The sequence below is a fragment of the Homarus americanus genome, unplaced genomic scaffold, assembly GCF_018991925.1.
Source record: "Homarus americanus isolate GMGI-L3 unplaced genomic scaffold, GMGI_Hamer_2.0 scaffold48354, whole genome shotgun sequence".
Classification (NCBI taxonomy): Eukaryota; Metazoa; Arthropoda; class Malacostraca; order Decapoda; family Nephropidae; genus Homarus; species Homarus americanus.
In genome coordinates, this window is record NW_024723833.1 from 3,545,941 (window position 1) to 3,565,450 (window position 19,510).

Consider the following 19,510-nt stretch of genomic DNA (forward strand, 5'->3'; position numbering starts at 1 on the left):
TCTGTAATATTTGAAGATGTAGACTGGTAGTTAACTGACCTCAACTCATTGTTTCAGCCATTGATATAAGAGGTTGTCACTGTTGTCCACTAACTTAATTTGTTCACAATCACTGTATCTGCTTGGCAGACTTGTTAAGTTGTTCTTGCAGTTCCTTTTGCATTCTTTGTTATTCATGAAATTATCTTAATTGAATAAGTAGCCCATCCAAATTGCTGACTGTTCTAATCAGTGTTAATGTATTGAGGCAAGACAAGGTAATGTGGTTCTGGGGGCAGGCTGACCCGGTGTTGGGTTACTACCTCTATTATTCTAACCTTTTATAAAGTACAATACCACACTGTACTCACTTCTTGTGTCATGACCTTTTTTTTATGTAGAGGACTGCTGAAGAAAAGGTTTAAGTTAGTTTTAGAATTAATAGGGAGTCTACTCAGTCAAGTAGAATAGTTATTAAAACAAGCTTATCGTACCAAAGCCTTAACATCAATGTGAAAAATATGGTGTCATGAAAAGATCTCATCTCATATCTACCTAGAATTTTGTAATAATAATATAGCATTACAATAATGTACGTGTTTGATCATGGGTATTTCTGGATACATTACAGTATTTATGCTGAAAATGGGTGTGAGAAGTTTTATATTATTATTTATTATTATTAATTTAAAGTTTGACATACTGTATACAATATGCTGTGTTTCATCGTTTTATGGAAGCGAATCTTTCATATTTTTTTTACTATACTAGTAGGGTGACAGAATGTCCGGACCATATGCCATGCTAGATCCGCACCAGTCAAGGTTTTTCATGTGTGTATATATATATATATATATATATATATATATATATATATATATATATATATATATATACACACACACACACACACATACATACATACATACATATACATACAGTGAACCCTCACTTTACGCGGTTAATTCAACCCACGGCGGCCCGCGTAAAGTGAACAACATAACATATGGGATTAATTGAAATAGAGACCGGGCCGACCCCCAAACTCCACTTTTTCAGACACAATACCTACGTTGTAGTAAAAATAACTTCTTAATTTTATGATGGTATGCACACACAATTAATAATTAAGAGTAATATCAATAATATTAGGTTTTTTAACACTTACATTAGTAGAAAAGATGGCTGGGCACACGGGGATGGGGGGTTGGTTCCGAGGCAGAGGGCAGATTATTGGCCCTCAATTGTATCACTATCCACCACAGAGGCTTGCAGGGCCTCTTTGTCAAAGTCCATATAAGTCCATATCCTCACTATCATTATCACTATCACTGACTTGGGCCGGCTGTAGTGGGTGGCGGGTGAAGAACTCGGTAATGTTTTGATGACTGAGCGACCTTGTGCGCACCCTGCTCGCGCCGCTCTCCGCGTAAAAGGGTACACACACCGCAGAAAGTGAGCATTCCGGTTTCGGCAGGGTACCGCGTAAACGTGTAAAGTGGGACCACGTAAAGCGAGGGTTGACTGTATATATATATATATATATATATATTATATATATATATATATTATATATTATATATATATATATTATATATATATATTATATATATATATATATATATATATATATATATATATATATATATATATATATATATATATATATATATATACTAAAGAGAAGTACAAACCAAGGTGTATATATACAGAGGAGGGTGAGACCAGGTCCACAATGGTCAGGTATTAGGTAATGACCCTACTAATCTTTAAATAGCACACAACGGTTGGTGGTCAGGTCAGGTGACCCGACCTTCTCACCTGATTACAAATCTTCTTAATTACAAAATTGTCCAGCTTGTACATGTACAAGCTGGACAATTATGTGAAATTTATGAAAACTTGTCATAAATAAGTTGGCTCTAATGAAATGACACTAAGGAAATTCTACCGCAATTAGATGAGAAATACACACACTAGGTAATGTATCAGTGTTAACAGAAATAAGTTGTCATAGAGAGCCAAGTCGTACTTTAATAACTAATCACATGGTTGTGCTTCATGAGTAAAACGGCCAATAGTCGACTACCTATCTGTATGTAGTTTGCATAAATCCAAGGTTTCTGTATATGGTAAATAAAAGGGGTCATCTATGCAGCTGGATAGTCTGTGTAGTTTAATAGTGATTACCTTTCAAATATTTCAAGGATATTGGTGATGAAGTCAACAAATTGGGAACTGTAATGGTAAATCAAGACACTCATTGACTTCAAGCAAATTGTGTATGGCTGACCTAAGATTTGTATTTTCATAATGACTTCATCATCGTGTCTTTTATGTTATATCGGGCTTCTTTGTTTACTTGTATAAAAAACACCTGGCCACGTCTTGAAAACTTGGACAATGTCATTCCTCACACCAGCTACAGGATCCACTGACGTATGAGGACATGGTGTACATACAGTTCTGTTCTGCTGTATATCTGTGTCGGCAAATATTTTTCCCTCTAGCTCCTTCATATGTAGCTTGTGTTGTTTATTGTAAGAACTGAGAGAGGGGGGAGGAGGGCACTACCACAGCTCAACTAAAATGTGTGTGTGTGTATGAGAGAACAGCTGCTTGTATAGTAGTAGTGGATTATATCTTGAGTGAACATTTACTTTGCCTATGACAAAGTAGTTTTCCCCAGATCTGAGCAGTTCACTAGAGAATAGTGTCTCCAAAAATTGTCTATATTCATTATATATTATTCCTGCTCATATATGTAGCCTTCATATCTATGTATATTTTTTGCTTGCTTATGCACAATGAAAGTGTATTTCTCACCATCTATAAATTTCAAACCAATAAAAAAAATTTTGAACATGAGGTTGTATCATATTTCATGTTTACAGTATTAACAAAACATTGTTATGAACTTTTTGCCATATGATAATACAGAGAAAAGTTATTTACCTTTTGAAAAAAATTGGGTCGGGCTTTTGTTAAGGACAATATATTGATACAGTAGCAGAGGAAGTTATCACAAGTACAGGTACACAGTATTAACATAAATGCTACCATTTGTTAGCACTCCACTCATTCTGCAAGGATGTTATCTATGAATCCTTATGTTGCAGGGATTGGTGAATCCCCAGAAGAGGAAATACCATAAAAGATTTCAGTCAAACATATCACTGGAAAGAACAGTAAGCACTTCAGACACTGAACTTCTTCCTGATTTTAACCAAATGTCCACAGATCCTTAATCGTCATGTTCAGCAGCTCATTTACAGTACAGTATTGAGGTTTTGAACTAAATCAGTGAGATGAAGATCGTGGCCACTTTTAAGCCTCTTACCCCTTATAAAATTTTAGGCCAAAAGCACCAACGCTGGGGGCACTATCACCCCTGGGAAGGCCACTGGGGTTGCCACTGCACCTTAGAGGGTCCCCGGGGGCACTGCTGCCCCAGGGAGGACCCTGGGGACGCCGCCACCCTTAGGAGGGCACGCTATGGACACCGCCGCCCCTGTGAGGGCCCCTAGGGGAGCCACCGCATCTGGGAGGGACCCTGGAAACTCCGTGCCCATGGGAGAGCCTAGTTGGGTGCTGCTGCCCCTGGGAGGGCCATTGTCCCTGAAAGGTTCCTTGAGGGCAGTTGTTTTTGCACTATTTAGAACTCGGAGAGATATGACTTTAAATGAATACACCGCCCATCGCATTTCCACTATCATTGCATCCTGAACTATGAAAAGGAGAATTAATATCCAACAGCAAAACATAAGTTGGGGTTGGTGCTGACTGTCTGCTCTGTTCTCCTATTGGCTGTAATTGGTGGATTTTTAATTTAGTCCACCAATCACAGTTAAGAAAGGGATTGCTGGACGTAGGTAGTATGTAGGACACCACGACCAAGTCACTATGGGTGCCGCCGTCCCTGGTAGGGCCCGTGGGGGCTCCGCCGTCCCTGGGAGGGGCCCATGGGGCGTCACCGTCCTTGGCAGTAGCTCTGGGGGGTGCCACCACTCATGGGAGGGTTCCTAGGGGCGCCACCGCCCGTGGGAGGGCTCCTGGGGGTGCTAACGCCCGTAAGATGGCTCCTGGGGGCGCTGATGTCCCTGGGAGGGCCTCTAGGGGCACCGCCGGCACTGGAAGGGCACCTGGGGACCCCACCGCCCCTGGGAAGGCCCGTGGGGTACCAATGTCCCTGGGAGGGCCCCTGAAGTCGCCGCCGCTCTTGGGAGGGCCCATAGAGGCGTCGCCGCCCGTGTGAGGGCCCCCTAAGGGTGCTGCCTCCCTTGCGAGGGTTCCCTATGGGCGTCGCCGCTCCTGTGAGGGCCCCTGGGAGCTTCGCCGCATCTGGAAGGGGCCTCTGGGGGCGCCGTCGCCATTGGAAGGGGCTTTGGGGGCGCCACTGCCTCTGGGAGGGCCCCTGGCGGCGCTGCCGCTTCAGGGGAGTCCTGTAGGTGGGTCTCTGCATCTGGGAGGGCCCTGAGCTTGTGTTTAACGTTTTCACGTTGCTATACATTGATCAGATAGAATTTACTGTGTAATATTGTATGTGTGTGTGTGTGTGCACACATTAAGAACGTCAAGGCAAAGACGTCAAGGTAATCATATTACCTTGACGTTCTTAATGTGTACACATGCGCACACACATGCCCCCCGGCTAGATCATATGAAGATTCTTGTGGGGTATGGGATGTTTGGGTTCACACTCAGGATGGAATGGAGAAAGGAAACTCACAATGTGCTCTCTATATACATGTTGTATTGGATGTACAATGCAGCTTGGTGCTGGGAAGGCAGCATGGTTACAAGCGTGATGTAGAGAGAGCTGGTTGGTGAGGACGCTCAGAGAAGGACAGCTTGTGGGTCGCCATGCTCGCCAGCGGGAGAGAGGACCGCCAGGCAGGCGGAGGAGGGAGGGCCGCCAGGCAGCGGCAGAGGAGGAGGTGTTGCTGGCTGTGGCTGTAGGTAGAGAGAGAGATCACCACGAGGTCAGGTCTTAAATAGCGGGGGTAGGCGTGGCTTAGCAGTTGACCCCCGCTCCGTGGTGTATGGCGGCGCTGGTTGACCTAGACCACGAGGCATACACTGGGGAATTGGTGGGGTCGGCTAGGCAGCGACAAACAGCGTTTGTAGGGGAGAATTCCACTACAATACTCCCCCTTCCCTCCAGGCTGTGTAGGAGACTTGTTGTCTGCAGGGTTGCATAGCACATGTGAGGCAGAACGGGCGGTGCGTGCCTCATGTGAGACAACGGCGATGGCGTGATGAGCCGGTCGCTGGATACAACTGTCTAGATACACAATATCTGTGGGAGTAGAGAGGGAGAATAAGGGTGTGTGGAGGCGATGAATTTTGTGCTTCCCTCACGGTAGGTACAGAGTCGTCAGATGCGCCTGCTGGGGTGTGTGGGCCTGGGTCAGGAGCAGGGGCTGCGTCAGCAGAAGCGGATGAGGGCTCGTGACAGCAGCTGGGTCCACGACAGCAGCAGGGTGCAGGACATTAGCAGGGAGTACCTGAGGGAGAAAAGAGGGGTGTGTGTGTCCGCACTCAGGAACAGAGGCCGCATCAAGGGCGGCAGGGGTTACTGCTGGGCCGGGGTCTGAGGCAGGACGGGTGTGCTGGGGTCGGTAGGACGTGGTGCTTGGGCAGGAAGAGGAGCTGGTGTCTGCTTAGAGTAGCAGAGCTGCTTTAGGGTGTCTAACCTGCGGTGTAGAAACAGTAGCTGTAGAGCCGATGAGAGCTGCTTCTGTGTGGATAAGCCAGTCTTCCATGCTGCTTGAAGACTGGGAGCGTGATCAGTTTCTCCTCCATCCTGTGTGAGTGCACTGGAGTTTGTGTGTGGGCTTAGCAGCTGACTCCGCGTGTATGGCGTGCTGGTGTCGTTAGCAAAGTATTAGTCAGCAAGTTGTAGTAATTCCATCACATTCTCCCCGAGCAGTTTGGGGGAGGATCTGTAGTGGAATTCTCCCCTACAAACGCTGTTTGTCGCGGCCTAGCCGAGCCCACCAATTCCCCAGTGTATGCCTCGTGGTCCAGGTCAACCAGCGCCGCCATACACCACGGAGCGGGGGTGTCAACTGCTAAGCCACGCCTACCCCCGCTATTTAAGACCTGACCTCGTGGTGATCGCTCTCTCTCTACCTACAGCCGCAGCCAGCAACACCTCCTCCTCCGCTGCTGCCTGGCGGCCTTCCCTCGAACCTCCGCCTGCCTGGCGGTCCTCTCTCCCGCTGGCGAGCATGGCGACCCACAAGCTGTCCTTCTCTGAGCGTCCTCACCAACCAGCTCTCTCTACATCATGCTTGTAACCATGCTGCCTTCCCAGCACCAAGCTGCATATTACATCCAATACAACATGTATATAGAGAGCACATCTTGAGTTTCCTTTCTCCATCCCATCCTGAGTGTGAACCAAACATCTCATACCCCACACCCTTCATATGATCCTTATATTATATCACCCACAGTGATTTTATTGCATAATAATACTGTTTCACACACACACACACATATGTATGTATGTATGTATGTATGTATGTATGTATAAATAAATAAAATCATAAAAATAATAAATAATAAAATAAATAAATATTGAAGTGATAACCGTGGTAACATGTTCTTATTACCACCATGCTATTGTACTATTCCAGATGATACTAAATGTTACATAATACTTCCTTGAGATAAATGTATAGTATATATCAGGTGCCTCAAAGAGAGTTCAGGTTCTCAACTGGGTCAGCCATGTTAATATTGTTATTATTATCAACTCTGTGTCTGTGTTTTTATGGCTAAATAAACTGTTTCAATTCAATTCAAATTCAATTCACAGAGCTCAGCGGGTGTACAACAACAGGTAAACGGTCCGACTAATTACCCTAATGTAGCCGCAATGAAGTCAAATAATGGTCCTACATGAATAAATCGGACTACTAATCACTTCTCGATTATTATTTGGTGTCATAAAGTAAAAAAAAAATTGGAAAACGTAATTTAATCTGAGTTAATAGATCGAGTGCATGTACCTAACCTAACCTAACACACCTCAGATTAAATTAAGTTTAACAATTTTTTTGTGACTTTATGACACCAAATAATAATCGAGAAGTGATTAGTAGCCCGATTTATTCATATAGGACCATTAATTGACTTCATTAAGGCTTCATTAGGGTAATTAGTCAGACCCCAATAATAAACAGTAAAATAATATGACCAAGTATAATTATTTATCATATCACTTACTGGTAAATGTTACAAAAGTTTTAAAGCCAAGAAAAAAATATTACCAACAATAATACGAAGAAGAACAAGAAGATAATGTTACCTCAGAACCAATAACAACCAGGGGAGGACGACCACCCACGACCATACCAGCCCACGACCATACCAGGCAACTATCAGCCCACGACCATACCAGCCCTCGACCATACCAGGCAACTACCAGCCCACGACCATACCAGGCAACTACCATACCAGGCAACTACCAGCCCACGACCATACTCACACCACGACCATACCAGGCAACTACCAGCCCAATGACCATACCACAGGCAACTAACAGCCCACGACCACATACCAGGCAACCACCAGTCCACGACCATAGCCAGGCAACCACCAGCCCACGACCATACCAGGCAACCATCAGCCCACGACCATACTCACAGGCAACTACCAGCCCACGACCATACCACAGGCAAATCACCAGCCCACCACCTCATGCTCAGGCAACTACCAGCCCACGACCATACCAGGCAACCACCAGTCCACGACCATACCAGGCAACTACCAGTCCACGACCATACCAGGCAACTACCAGCCCACGACCATACCAGCCCACGACCATACCAGGCAACTACCAGCCCACGACCATACCAGCCCACGACCATACCAGGCAACTACCAGCCCACGACCATACCAGGCAGTTACCAGCCCACAATAACACCAGCCCACGACTACACACACCAGGACCATGACCACACCAGCCCATGAACAAGTAAGCCACTGTGTGTGTCTTTGGAACATTGTAACTACAGTAGTAAAACAAAACTTCATTAAAGTATCCTGTCATATTTTAGCACTGGGGAGTACAGTAGGAGTTAAACCTTAATAGTTATGGTCAGTGGTTCATTTTTTACCACAGTCAGATACAGTATATTTTAATGATGTTTTTATTTGTCAATTTGTCAGAGGCCACAACATACTTGCTGTTTCTTAAAAGGGTAATTATTGACAACTGACCCGCTGATGGTTTTAATAGAATATTATTATAAAAATGCCGCAATTTCTATGTGTTTTATAGTGGACACTGTTGTAGTTTGTACAGATGTGTTAAAAGTGGTTTAGTTATAATTTAATCTAACCTAATCTTAATTGATAAGAAAAACTAGCTGCAGAAGCAATGTTAGGTTAACGTGTAGACTAATGCTGCCAACGATTCTAGCAAGAACACACTGCTTTTCCGCCATAATTTTTGTTGTTAATTGCTAGTGACAATGTTCTCTGGGGAAGTGTTCCTCTTTTATAATTTATACTATTATACCGTCGGTGAGCCGTGGGCGTGGTCTCGGTGACTTACGTGTCATGTGATGTTTGTTCAAGGGGGTTAGGTTAGGTTAAATATGGATAAATTAAATACTGAGAACATTATATAACAACTCAGGGGAGGTTGAGGCCCCGCCCCCCTGTTAAGGAGTTAGGTCAGGTTTCATTAGGTTAGGTTAAACAAGGATAAGTTAAATATTAACTACATTACATATCCACTTACAGGGGGAGGGGAGGGGAGGTTAGGTTAGTGCTTCATTTGTGTACATAAAACCAGCAAAAACATTTTTTTCCTGCATAAATTTTGCTGTTTTATTTACTGGAGGATGTTGATTTCTCCAGAAAATCTGAAAAAACTAATGTTTGACCATGATTAGAAAACATTAGTTTTTTGTTTTTCCCCAGAAAAAAAAACTATCTCCAATAAAAAAGCAGCAAAATTCATGCAGGGAAAAAAAAGGTTTTGCTGGCAAAGTTGTTCGCAGCTTTTATATAAACGTTTATCCAATGTTAGAAGACCTCACCAACCTAACCAAAGAAACCTAACCTTACCTAACCAGGGTTTCCACCCGTGGCATATTAAACAGAAAGAACTTACATTGTTGTGGTTGATGTGGTGTAATTTTATGTTTGTTGTGGACATGAGAGCAGTTGCCCTGTCTGTGCGGCTGCTAAATTACATTGACTTATTTCAAAACACTCGTGTTTTGAAATAAGTCAATATGATTGGCCGTTTACATCCGGGAATGAGATGTCACCGCCCCATTACCGCCGAGAAGACGAAGTACTCTAGTACTTTAGTACACAGCGTGCCCCAAAGTTATAAACTACTGAAACATTTAGATCTCCCTATTCTGAGCATTTTGAACCCCATATATACCAGGCGGAAATGGATAATAGCGACACAATTGAATTCAATTGATTTTATGTACTTTTCAGTCTTTGTTTATGTGAGGAGTTGTTATCATCATGAAAGCGAGCTAATTATGAGCGTGTTTACATCACACATGCGTGACGTCTTCCAGTAGTGATCAATGATGTATCGATCTCATCATGCGAATTTTTTTCAACCAATCAAAATTGAATTTTTTCAAAGGGAGAAGCCAAGGTACGGATTTGAAGGATTTCAATCCCAGTGACCAGTGTGACAATGGCCGTGGTAGAGGTTGGGTGTGAATCGTGCTCCTATGATAATTTTAAGTTTCTTGCTGAGTTTTACGAGAAAGATGATCAAACTATCCAATTCCTATGTAATCACGGTGTTCTCCCCACGTCTGTTGAGTGCCCGCAGTGTAAATAGAAAGAACAAGCATCAGAGGTTGACACTGAACCTATCCCTGGTCCTTCCACTACAGGTGAACGGCGGGCCAGTTGACTGGGCCCCAGAGGAGGTGGTTAGTTCTTGACGCTCGCGTTCACGAATTTACCCGAGTTTACTGGTCTTCATCCATCTCCCAAACTAGTGTGGAGGTCGTCCCAGTCTACAAAGGCTCTTGGCCGAGAGAAGCCTGTTTGTGGAGGAGTTTCAGACGCTAAACTGAGTTTGTTGACACGAACGTCAACGTTTCAAAAGGACGCTAAGGCTAGAGAACGAATGTTGCAACTGGGAGACCCAAAAGGTTTACAGGTTTTGTGGGCATGGAGCGTAATTGTCATTATGACCATGACAATGTATATTAACCAATGGGAATGACAAAGCACACTTTAAAAAGGATTGTACTGTACAGGGAGGACTGGTTACTGAAGTGTACCTTTATTAGTAACAGTATTTCAGTGTTGGAAGTTAGAAGATAAATTTGACGTACAGCTGTGTCGGAACAGACCTGATCTTGGTATAAATGAACTTTGAGTGGTGCAGCAATACATAAAATGCACACATGTGAATTTAGTTCTTGTGAAGTTTGTATGAATATATGATTATAGTTTAATTTTTATTATTTATTAATTTTTTTTCAGTAGAATCTTGGCTAAAATATTGTAGGAAGTAGACTGTTGTTAGACAAAACTACCCGGTAGATCTTCTTATCTAATTGGTAGACCCTCAAGAGTGACCTGCAAGATGTGGGAAGCTAACCTCATACCAATTTGACAACAGGATTTACAATAATTTCTTATTCCAGATGAATATGAGCCAGGCAGTAGAGGAGCCATCAGCATGGTAGACCCTGCTGCCATATGGCATCACAAAAATTGTGACCAAGTCCCAGGTTGCTAATCTGACTTTCTGCCTCAGTTACACACAATTGCTGGGTCTCAATTGTTTCTCTTACTATTGACAACACAACATACATACTGTACGTATATCGTTTCTCACTCTTGATTTATATGATTTTTCATTTTAGTATTTATTTACGGTTATTATTATTATCATTATCATTATTATTATTATTAGTTTTATTTTTACCATTTTATTTTTATTTTTTATTTAAAATTTTATTGATTATTAATTTTGAGTAATTATTATTTTTTTTGCCCCCCTCCCCAGGCCCTGATGTGGGTCAGTGACCTGCGCTCGGGTGGGCTAATGCCCGTAAAAAAAAAAAATGTATATACATAAATAAAAATACTGAGAAGATATAATGAGGGTTGAGGAAGAAAAGACTCCAATATTATAGATGAAGTGATGGGCGTCATTGTGTTAACTTGTACCCGAGAACAAATCTGCCTGACGGGTGCGTGGACAAGTATGTTTGATCCTGGCGTAAAATCTGTAAATATATTTGTAAGTTTTTATTTATTACATTTAACATTATAGTACAATAGTTATATTTATTTTGAAAAGTATACCTATACAGTAATTAACTTTTTATGAAAAGCCGAGGCCCTTAATGCTTCTTCTCAAAATATTGTCGGCTAGCATCTCTAAGGCAGGAAGGGTTAGCTTTACTTAGGGTACAGAAGTGCATTCCAAAGCAAGTTAACCCCTTCACTATGGGGACGTCACTTTTAATTTTGGATGATTTTATTCATCACGGAGGGAATCCCGTATACAGGGAGATAAACCTCACCAGGGATTAGACCCGTCTCTCTTGGGCTGAGATCCGTCTCTCTTGGGCTGAGATCCGTTTTTGTGATGTGAGCTCCAGGAAAATTTTTATATATCGTTCAACTTGAAGATCGTCATGTTTTCTTTTTATCAAGAATATTTATAGTACATGTATTATCTGGTAATAGAATTGCTTGAGGATTTTTTTGAATTCTGTTTCTCAGCATCGTTAATAAAAACACGAAGAATCGTTCAAGTGATAATACAGATTAATTTTACTAATGTTAATGGAGGGTAATGAGGCTGTCTGTGTTAAGTACCTCAGACACCAGTAATGCTGTATTGTACCCCTCTATTCCAAACCAATTGGCTATATACCTCTCTTCTCCTCAAATATCTCAAATATTCAGATATAATACTATAATACAATGCTTTAATGTGACTTAGAAATAAAGAAAATATAATACAGTGGGGTATGCTATAACGAACGTAATTGGTTCCAGAACCTCGTTCGTTATAGCATTCGTTCGTTATAGGATTAATCCGTTCCAGGCCCCCAAATACAACCACTTAACACTGAAAAAATTCTGTGGAAAATGTAAAAAATACGGTACTTTATCTTACCTTAGTGTTATTCAGCATGCAGGTACCCCTAAACACTGGCACATCACTATCACTTCCACTGGGAGTCTTGGCTTTAAGGTCCTCAAACAATTGTCTGGCCTTCTCACAAATTATAGCTTCACTAATGTTACCACCTGCCATTTCTTTCTCCTTTATCCACACTAAGAGTAAATTTTCCATCTCTTCAATCACATTACACTTGCTTTGCTAAGTCTAAAGATTCCCTTAGCCACTTGCACAGTTTTTAACTCCTCTTTATTCTTCAAAATCGTACATATAGTCGATTTAGCCATCCCATATTCATCACTAAGTTTCGCAATGCTTCTTCCATTCTCACGTTTCTTTATAATTTCTTTCTTAGTTTCAAGGGTTATTAGCTTTCTCACTTGCTTTGGACGACTCATTGTTACAATTGTATACTTGTATAACAAAATAGTTATACAAATAACGCGAATTTCCACATCAAAAGACGAAATTTCAACAATAACAGTGGTGCACTGGCTACACAATGAGACAAAGATGGCGCCTGACGCTCTTGTTGTGGGTCGCAGTACAACAATATTCATGCGCCAGGCGAAATAGTCCCGTATTCATCTGCGTTCGTTGTAGGAGTTGCGTTCGTTATAGCATTCTCAATTTTATAGGTAAAACCGTTCGTTGTAGAAATATTCGTAGTAGGATCCGTTCGTTATAGCATACCCCACTGTACGTATAAAACTATAAAATGAGAAAAATGGGGCGTGGAAAGGGAATGTTTTGGGTAGAGAAGGTTGGACTGAGCAGAAAATTCCCCCTCCTGTCCCACGCTCCCCTTAAAACAAAAGCATGCAATTTCACCATAATTTCCATGATGTTTATTTTCATTTACTGCTGGGTTAATAACACATCGTAAAATAATAATCCCCCCCCCTCCACACACACACCCACACAAATATATAAAATCCCACACTCAACCCCAGATGAGTTACTGTATTGTGTTGTATTAAATTCCTGATGCTTCGTTTACAAAGCCAAACTATTTTTTGTACAATATTTATGTGTTACTGTATTTTTTATTTACTGTATTGTATTATGTATGATATTTAGTGCTTATTTAAGTCTTGTGTCACTGAACTACATTTTATACGAAACAAAAAAATTCCATTATTTTGACAATTTATCAGGACGAGTTTTTTGGATTTGTTTTATACCAAAAAACTCCCTGTACTGAACTGGCTGCTCACCTTGCTACACAACATTGCTAAGAGAAGAATTACAGAAAAACTCTGGGAATATTTTGGGTCAATTCTGAACTTAATCAATGTCAGAACTGATTTTACCATATCTAATTACGTCCAGTTTTATCTTGCATTATTTTCATCTCTTGCACTACCTTGAATCTCGCTCAATATTGTTGTCGGTTTATGTTTGAAAAATAATTATTAGCCATAAGAGAACAATGGAAAGCAGTAAATCTTATTGTTCTTGTGTTGAGTGTGGGAGAATGTTTGCTTGTGTGTCCTACTTCATGGACCAAATGACCCAAAATGAAGTGAAGCCTCGTAACCCTCATGTTGATGAAAATTAAGAAATTCTGTTGATAGATTTAGACAAGAGTTGTCAAGCAGATGTTCGCGTACTGAACAAATGTAATGATTTTAGCGACATCTTTTACTCTGAGTCAAGCTTGATGCAGCTTAAGAGAATACATACTGCAGATAAACCATTTAAACATAGTGAGTTTGGAAAAGCATTTATTTGAAACTCATTATTATCCAAACACATGAATGTAGTCATGGAAAAAAGTCCTGTCATTCCTCCATGCCATGAACTCTGAGACTCATGAACCCGTGAATCCGAGACACCACCCGTTGTTGGGTTCATACATGGTGCACTGTGTGATTTACGGATTAACAGGTTCACGAGTCTCAGAGTTCATGGATGGGACGGAGGACTGACAGGAGTTTTTTCCTTGACTGTACATTTAGGTTATAAACCTTTTAGCTGCAATCTTGCGGGAATTTGTTATCAATAAAATCAGTATTTATTGTTGATATGCTTCTTCACACAGATGAGAGGCCACACAGTTGTTGAGTACTGTATATGGAAAAGCCTTTATCAGAAGTCACAGTTAACCAACTATAAATGACTTTATTCCAGTGAAAGTGAGAAAACCCATGTAAAGAAATGTGGAAAAGTTCTTAGTTATCAGTCTTGTTTGGCCGATATCACCACTCAAAGTTGGCAGAGTTAGTTGAAAGATTTGTGATGACTGTGGCAACACATTCACACACAGGTCATACCTATTGATTCACACACTGGTGACAAACCATTCAAGTGTGTGCCTTGTGATAAAGCCATATTCAAGAAGCCTTGGTTGACCTTTCATACACAACTTCATCATTCATGTAACAGAATCTTTGGTTGTAAATGAGTGTGGAAAGATCTTTTTGGAAAAGTATTCTTTTGATGAGCGTTGTCATTCAGTTAAAAAAATTTGAAAGAGAAAAAACATGAGGTCATTTATTAAAAACTGATAAATATTCAGAATCTGCCTCAGTTTATAGAAAAAATATCAAGGAAGAAAAATAGTCAAATACAATGTGGAGATATTTATCCTTCAGAGTCTACAAGTTTAGTCAAGTTAGATGATGATGACTTTAGAGTATTGAGATGTGTGGTGCCTCCGGTGTTTTGATTCATTAATAAAGGAAATAGTCCGTATGCATTTAAGTTCAAGGCAGTTTCATGATGGACAGTTTCGGGGTTATTGAATGTAATGAACTTACTGTAGTGCTGTTGTCCTGAGTGTGTTACAGCTTTCAACATGAATGTTCAAAGTCTATATGAAATTGTTGCAAATACTACAGTATAAGTTTGTTTTTTGTAAAAAAAAAAATCTATTAGTTAGTGTTATTTATTATCTCAGATAGTCAACGGAAAGGGACTGTCTGTGAGCACCTCCAGTGGGTGGCTGGTCAGTGGCTGCCATACAGTATTGTACTTGGACAGATCACTTCATTTGTAGCTCTGAAGTGAAACAGAATTCATTGTAACAATCATGGAAATGAGTTTTTACAAATACTGTAGTAGCAAGAACCTCGTCCATAGGCTCAATAGCTCATTAGAAATGGTGTAAATCTAACAGACTGAATATTAAGCCTCGGTACACAAGGTGGCCGGCAGCATACTTGACCACCTTCACTTTCCCCAACTTAAAGTTAACTGCCATATTCACAGTTATGGGGTAGATTAGGGTTACTGTGCCGTGGTTCTGAACCAGGAGGCAAGTGCTTTATCCACTTGCCTGCTGGACCCCTCAGAGTTTATGGTCAGTTTATCTGAACAAGTCAAATATAATGAGAAGTGTCTCCTTATATTCATCCATTACCATATGGAAATTTAAAATGATAATTCATTCATGCAGAAAATGTTCATCATTATACAATCTCCAGGAATTCTTCTGAAAGTAAAATCATGACATATAAGTTTTGTAAACACATTCTCATACATAGTAACACCTCACCTGGGGTCACTGATAACTTAAAGTAGGTTATAAATTAAAAACAAATATGAAATACAGTTCTGTGACTGCAGGAATGAAACACTTGACCAGGATTCCCTCCATCCTTCACCCTTGGTGGAATTGATGTAGTAACCAACAGGAATTGAGAAGGCTGCAGGGATGTGAATTACACGAGCTCTATGCCGGGTGTCATCCCCTACCCTGAAGCCTCATTGGTCCTTTAGTCAACCACTGAATCCAATGGGACTCAATTGATGATTTGACCTTAGTTCAACTTGGCGAGAATATGCTACTCACAAGAAAAATATTAAACAGCCTTGTCTGTTTGGATAGCAAATCTTATTCAACTTTCAAGGTCCTGTGACAGTACAGTACAGTACAGTACAGTAGCATGTTAGTGGTGTGGGCCTCACTGATCACTTCTTTCTTGCTCTTGGTCATAAAATTGATTTCATTCATTCTTCAGTTCTTCATATTTTAAAATAATAAGTAATTGATTATCTTGATTAAGCCAAACACAAAGTGTATGATAATATTGAATGTGTTAAAAATATTTTCATAAGTCCTTTATCTCTCTTCAGATTATTGAGACTTAAGACCAAGAGGAAAGACCATCAGCTTGGTTGTGAAGACTGGAGTTGAAGACATCAATAACACATTGGAGAAAGAGGACAGAGAACAAAGGGTGTCACTGAGCAACTGGTCACACTTTTGAGAAGATATTGATTCTATAAGTTACTGTTTGGTACTAACACAAAGTCTTCTTTAACTGTTAATAGATAATTTACTTCAGTTTATTTACTCAGTAGAAACAGTTGGATGAAATACTTTATGGCTCTCCACCTTTTGTTATTATAAGGTCGGTGTTGAGTTGTACTGTTGTTCTTAACTCATTCATGTGTGTTAGCCGTGATTACTCTTTGGTAGCTCTCCAAGTAGCATGGTCTCAAAAGATGTTATGCAATAAGTTTATCTTGTCCACTTAGAACAATAAGATTTATACATATTTTCAGGGAATTTATTTTCATACATACTGTAAGTTGAGTTGAGTACAGTAATTATTTTTTTCAAGGTTGGTTTTCTTATATCTAAAAATATTTAATTTGAATAAAGCAAAAACTAGTTGATGACGTAACAATAATGAAAAGACTTATTTGAGTTGACTCCAAATTATTCCATGCTTCATACAAGACCTGGGTGAGAAGCTGCCTCATTATTATGATACAGGTACACTGTCTGGATTGAGACTCATCAGTGTGTATCATAACTTAATATTTGTATCCCGTACCAAGAATTAGCCTCGGTGTTGTGGGTTTATAAGTTTCAATATAAGTTTGACCTAAATACTGTACAGTACAGTATTATAAGAAATGGAAAACAATAAATCTTACTGTTCTTGTACTGAATGTGGAAGAGTTTTTGCTTACCAGTCCTATCTAACTGATCATATGAAGACACACATAGATGAGAAGCCTTCTAAGACTCACATTGATGGAAACGTAAAAAATACAATGATTCAGCCGAGTCAGGGTTGCCAGGTGAGTGTTCGTCTGATACACCCTTGTAATGCTTGTGGCAAAACATTTTCTCACAGGTCAAACTTAATGCAGCACATGAAAGTACATACTCCTGATAGACCCTACAACTGTTGTGAATGTGGCAAAACATTTTCTCGCAGGTCAAACTTAATGCAGCACATGAAAGTACATACTCCTGATAGACCCTACAGTTGTTGTGAATGTGGGAAAACATTTCCTAGAAAGTCGTCTTTAAGTAAACACATAGTTGTACATTCCAGCAATAAGCCTTTTAAATGTAATGAGTGTGGAAAGTCTTTTTCTACGAAGTCAGCAATATTCCTGCATAATAGTCTACACACTGGTGAAAAGCCATTCAAGTGTGCAGTGTGTGGAGAATCTTTTTATCAAAAGTTTAAGTTAACTGATCATCATCGGCAACATCATTTGTGTGATGGATCCTTCACTTGTAAGGAGTGTGGGAAAAGTCATGTAGGAGAGTGTGGAACTGCCCGTCCAACTGGGGACAACAAGACTCCTACAAGTGAGAATGACAAAAACGAGACATTTAGTGATGTTGACCACACCAATACACTGAATGTTAATGTACTGAACAAATGTGATATTTGTGGCAGAACTTGTTCCTGTCGATCAAGTCTCCAGCTTCATATGAGGACACACGTTCGAGAGAAACCCTTGAAGTGCAGTTTGTGTAAGAAAACCTTTACCCAGAAATCATCGTTAACTGAACACATGAACCTACACTCTGGTCATAAACCATATATCTGTAATCAGTGTGGGAAATCATACTCTCTGAAGTCAACCTTAATTTTACACATGCGAATACACACAGGAGACAGGCCATTCAAATGTTTGGAATGTGGAGAAAACTTTTATCAGAAGTCAAAGTTAACTAATCATAAGCGACTGTATCATTTTCATGACAGACCTTTTGGATGTAATATATGTGGGAAAACTTTTGTGGAAAAGTGTGAATTAGATGAACATCTGATTAAGCATGGTATTGTTAACTTGGCTGGAAGTTCTGGGCCGACATCACCGTGTCAAGCCACCGCCACCGTCGATAGAACTCGGAAGAAATATATCATAAAACCTAAAGAAATACAGAAAAGTACTGATGTATATTCAGAACCTCCTCCAGACTGTGTTGGTTCAGTCAAAACAGAACATGACAGTATAGAGTATTCAGCTGTGTCCCCTTCAGAACATTTGTGTTTTGTGAAGACTGAAGATGATATGGTAGAATATTATACAAATTCAATACAAATAGAAAGTGATCCTTTGGAAGTGAAGACTGAAGCAAACTCCTGACGACTGTGTAGTTTATCATTAGAAATGTGAGAAAAATGATGTACTGGTCAGTGTAACTCAGTGCTCAGGACTGTGTGTTGACCAGCAGTTATTGGTTCTTTCTTTTGACTTTAAAAACATTGTACTGTTATTGATTCACTCTATTAATTCCTCAAGGATATGATCATTATATTCAAGATTTCTTGTTAACTCCTGATAAAGATAAGGAACTCCTATTTTTGTGTTTTGGTGTATGTAAATAGTGACTACAGTATTGAGAGTACAGAATGACTCAGTGTAGCACAGGTTGGTCATTCATCACTGTGGACAAGGTTTCATCCTTCTCACTGGCAATACTGGATTGGTATTACAACTACTGTACTGTATTGTACACTATTTATTAAGGCAGGTACAGTTCAGTACAGTATTCAACTTTATTCAGAGGCTGTATAGCTCTTTGTTGCCTTTTATTTGCAAATGTATTGCCATCTAATGGTTCACTGATGTCATGATAAATTGTTTGCTATTGTTAATCCCTTTTATTATGTATAGAAGTAAAATACTACAGTACCTGTGCTATTAAAGTTTTCCTCCAGAATCAAATATATTCCAGAGGGTAAACTGCTGTAAAATCATTGTCCCATCAATATGCAGTTTGTGTCTGCATGTTGATCATAACAGAGTGTACCTGTAGATCTTTGTCTTTGGTTGATGGCGAGGGAGATTTACAAGTGATACAACTCCAGTGTAAGAAATTGAGTAAAAAACTAAAATATGAGCTTTATGAAATGGGCATCATGGCCCATTGTGCTGGGTTATAGGAATAAATAAACAATTCTAAGAGGTTGTTTCTCTTGGTTTATTTCCAGAGCTATAACTGGTACCTTTATTCTGGGTGTCATTAAGACCGGTCGAGTAATAAAGAAAAATCCCCATTAAGTCACTGTTCTTTGGTGATACTTTTTACGATTAACCTTGTGAAAGAAATTAAACCTTGAATTATGAATGTGTTTATTGAGGGTTATTTGCAAGATGTCTGAGGCCACACCTACA

At 40.2% G+C, this 19,510-nt stretch overlaps 2 protein-coding genes across 4 annotated transcripts; one reads left to right on the forward strand and one right to left on the reverse strand.

Moving 5' to 3' along the window:
* Positions 1-3,401: 3,401 nt before the first annotated feature.
* Positions 3,402-4,489, reverse strand: LOC121863888 (basic salivary proline-rich protein 3-like). The gene is made up of 2 exons (XM_042362802.1): positions 3,954-4,489; positions 3,402-3,630 (listed from the first exon to the last, which is right to left on the reverse strand). Exons 1-2 carry the CDS (start codon positions 4,487-4,489, stop codon positions 3,402-3,404), a joined length of 765 nt encoding a protein of 254 aa, XP_042218736.1.
* A 3,209-nt stretch (positions 4,490-7,698) lies between these two features.
* On the forward strand, positions 7,699-19,298 carry LOC121863754 (zinc finger protein OZF-like). 3 transcript variants are annotated; one of them, XM_042362523.1, is made up of 3 exons: positions 7,699-7,966; positions 10,635-10,808; positions 16,211-19,298. In XM_042362523.1, exon 3 carries the CDS (start codon positions 17,000-17,002, stop codon positions 18,476-18,478), a length of 1,479 nt encoding a protein of 492 aa, XP_042218457.1. In that variant the 5' UTR covers positions 7,699-7,966; positions 10,635-10,808; positions 16,211-16,999; the 3' UTR covers positions 18,479-19,298. The 3 variants fall into 3 exon arrangements, with proteins under 3 accessions (XP_042218457.1, XP_042218458.1, XP_042218456.1); XM_042362524.1 differs by lacking the exon at positions 10,635-10,808 and having other exon boundaries at positions 16,211-17,223; positions 17,308-19,298; XM_042362522.1 differs by lacking the exon at positions 10,635-10,808.
* The last annotated feature ends 212 nt before the right edge of the window (positions 19,299-19,510 follow it).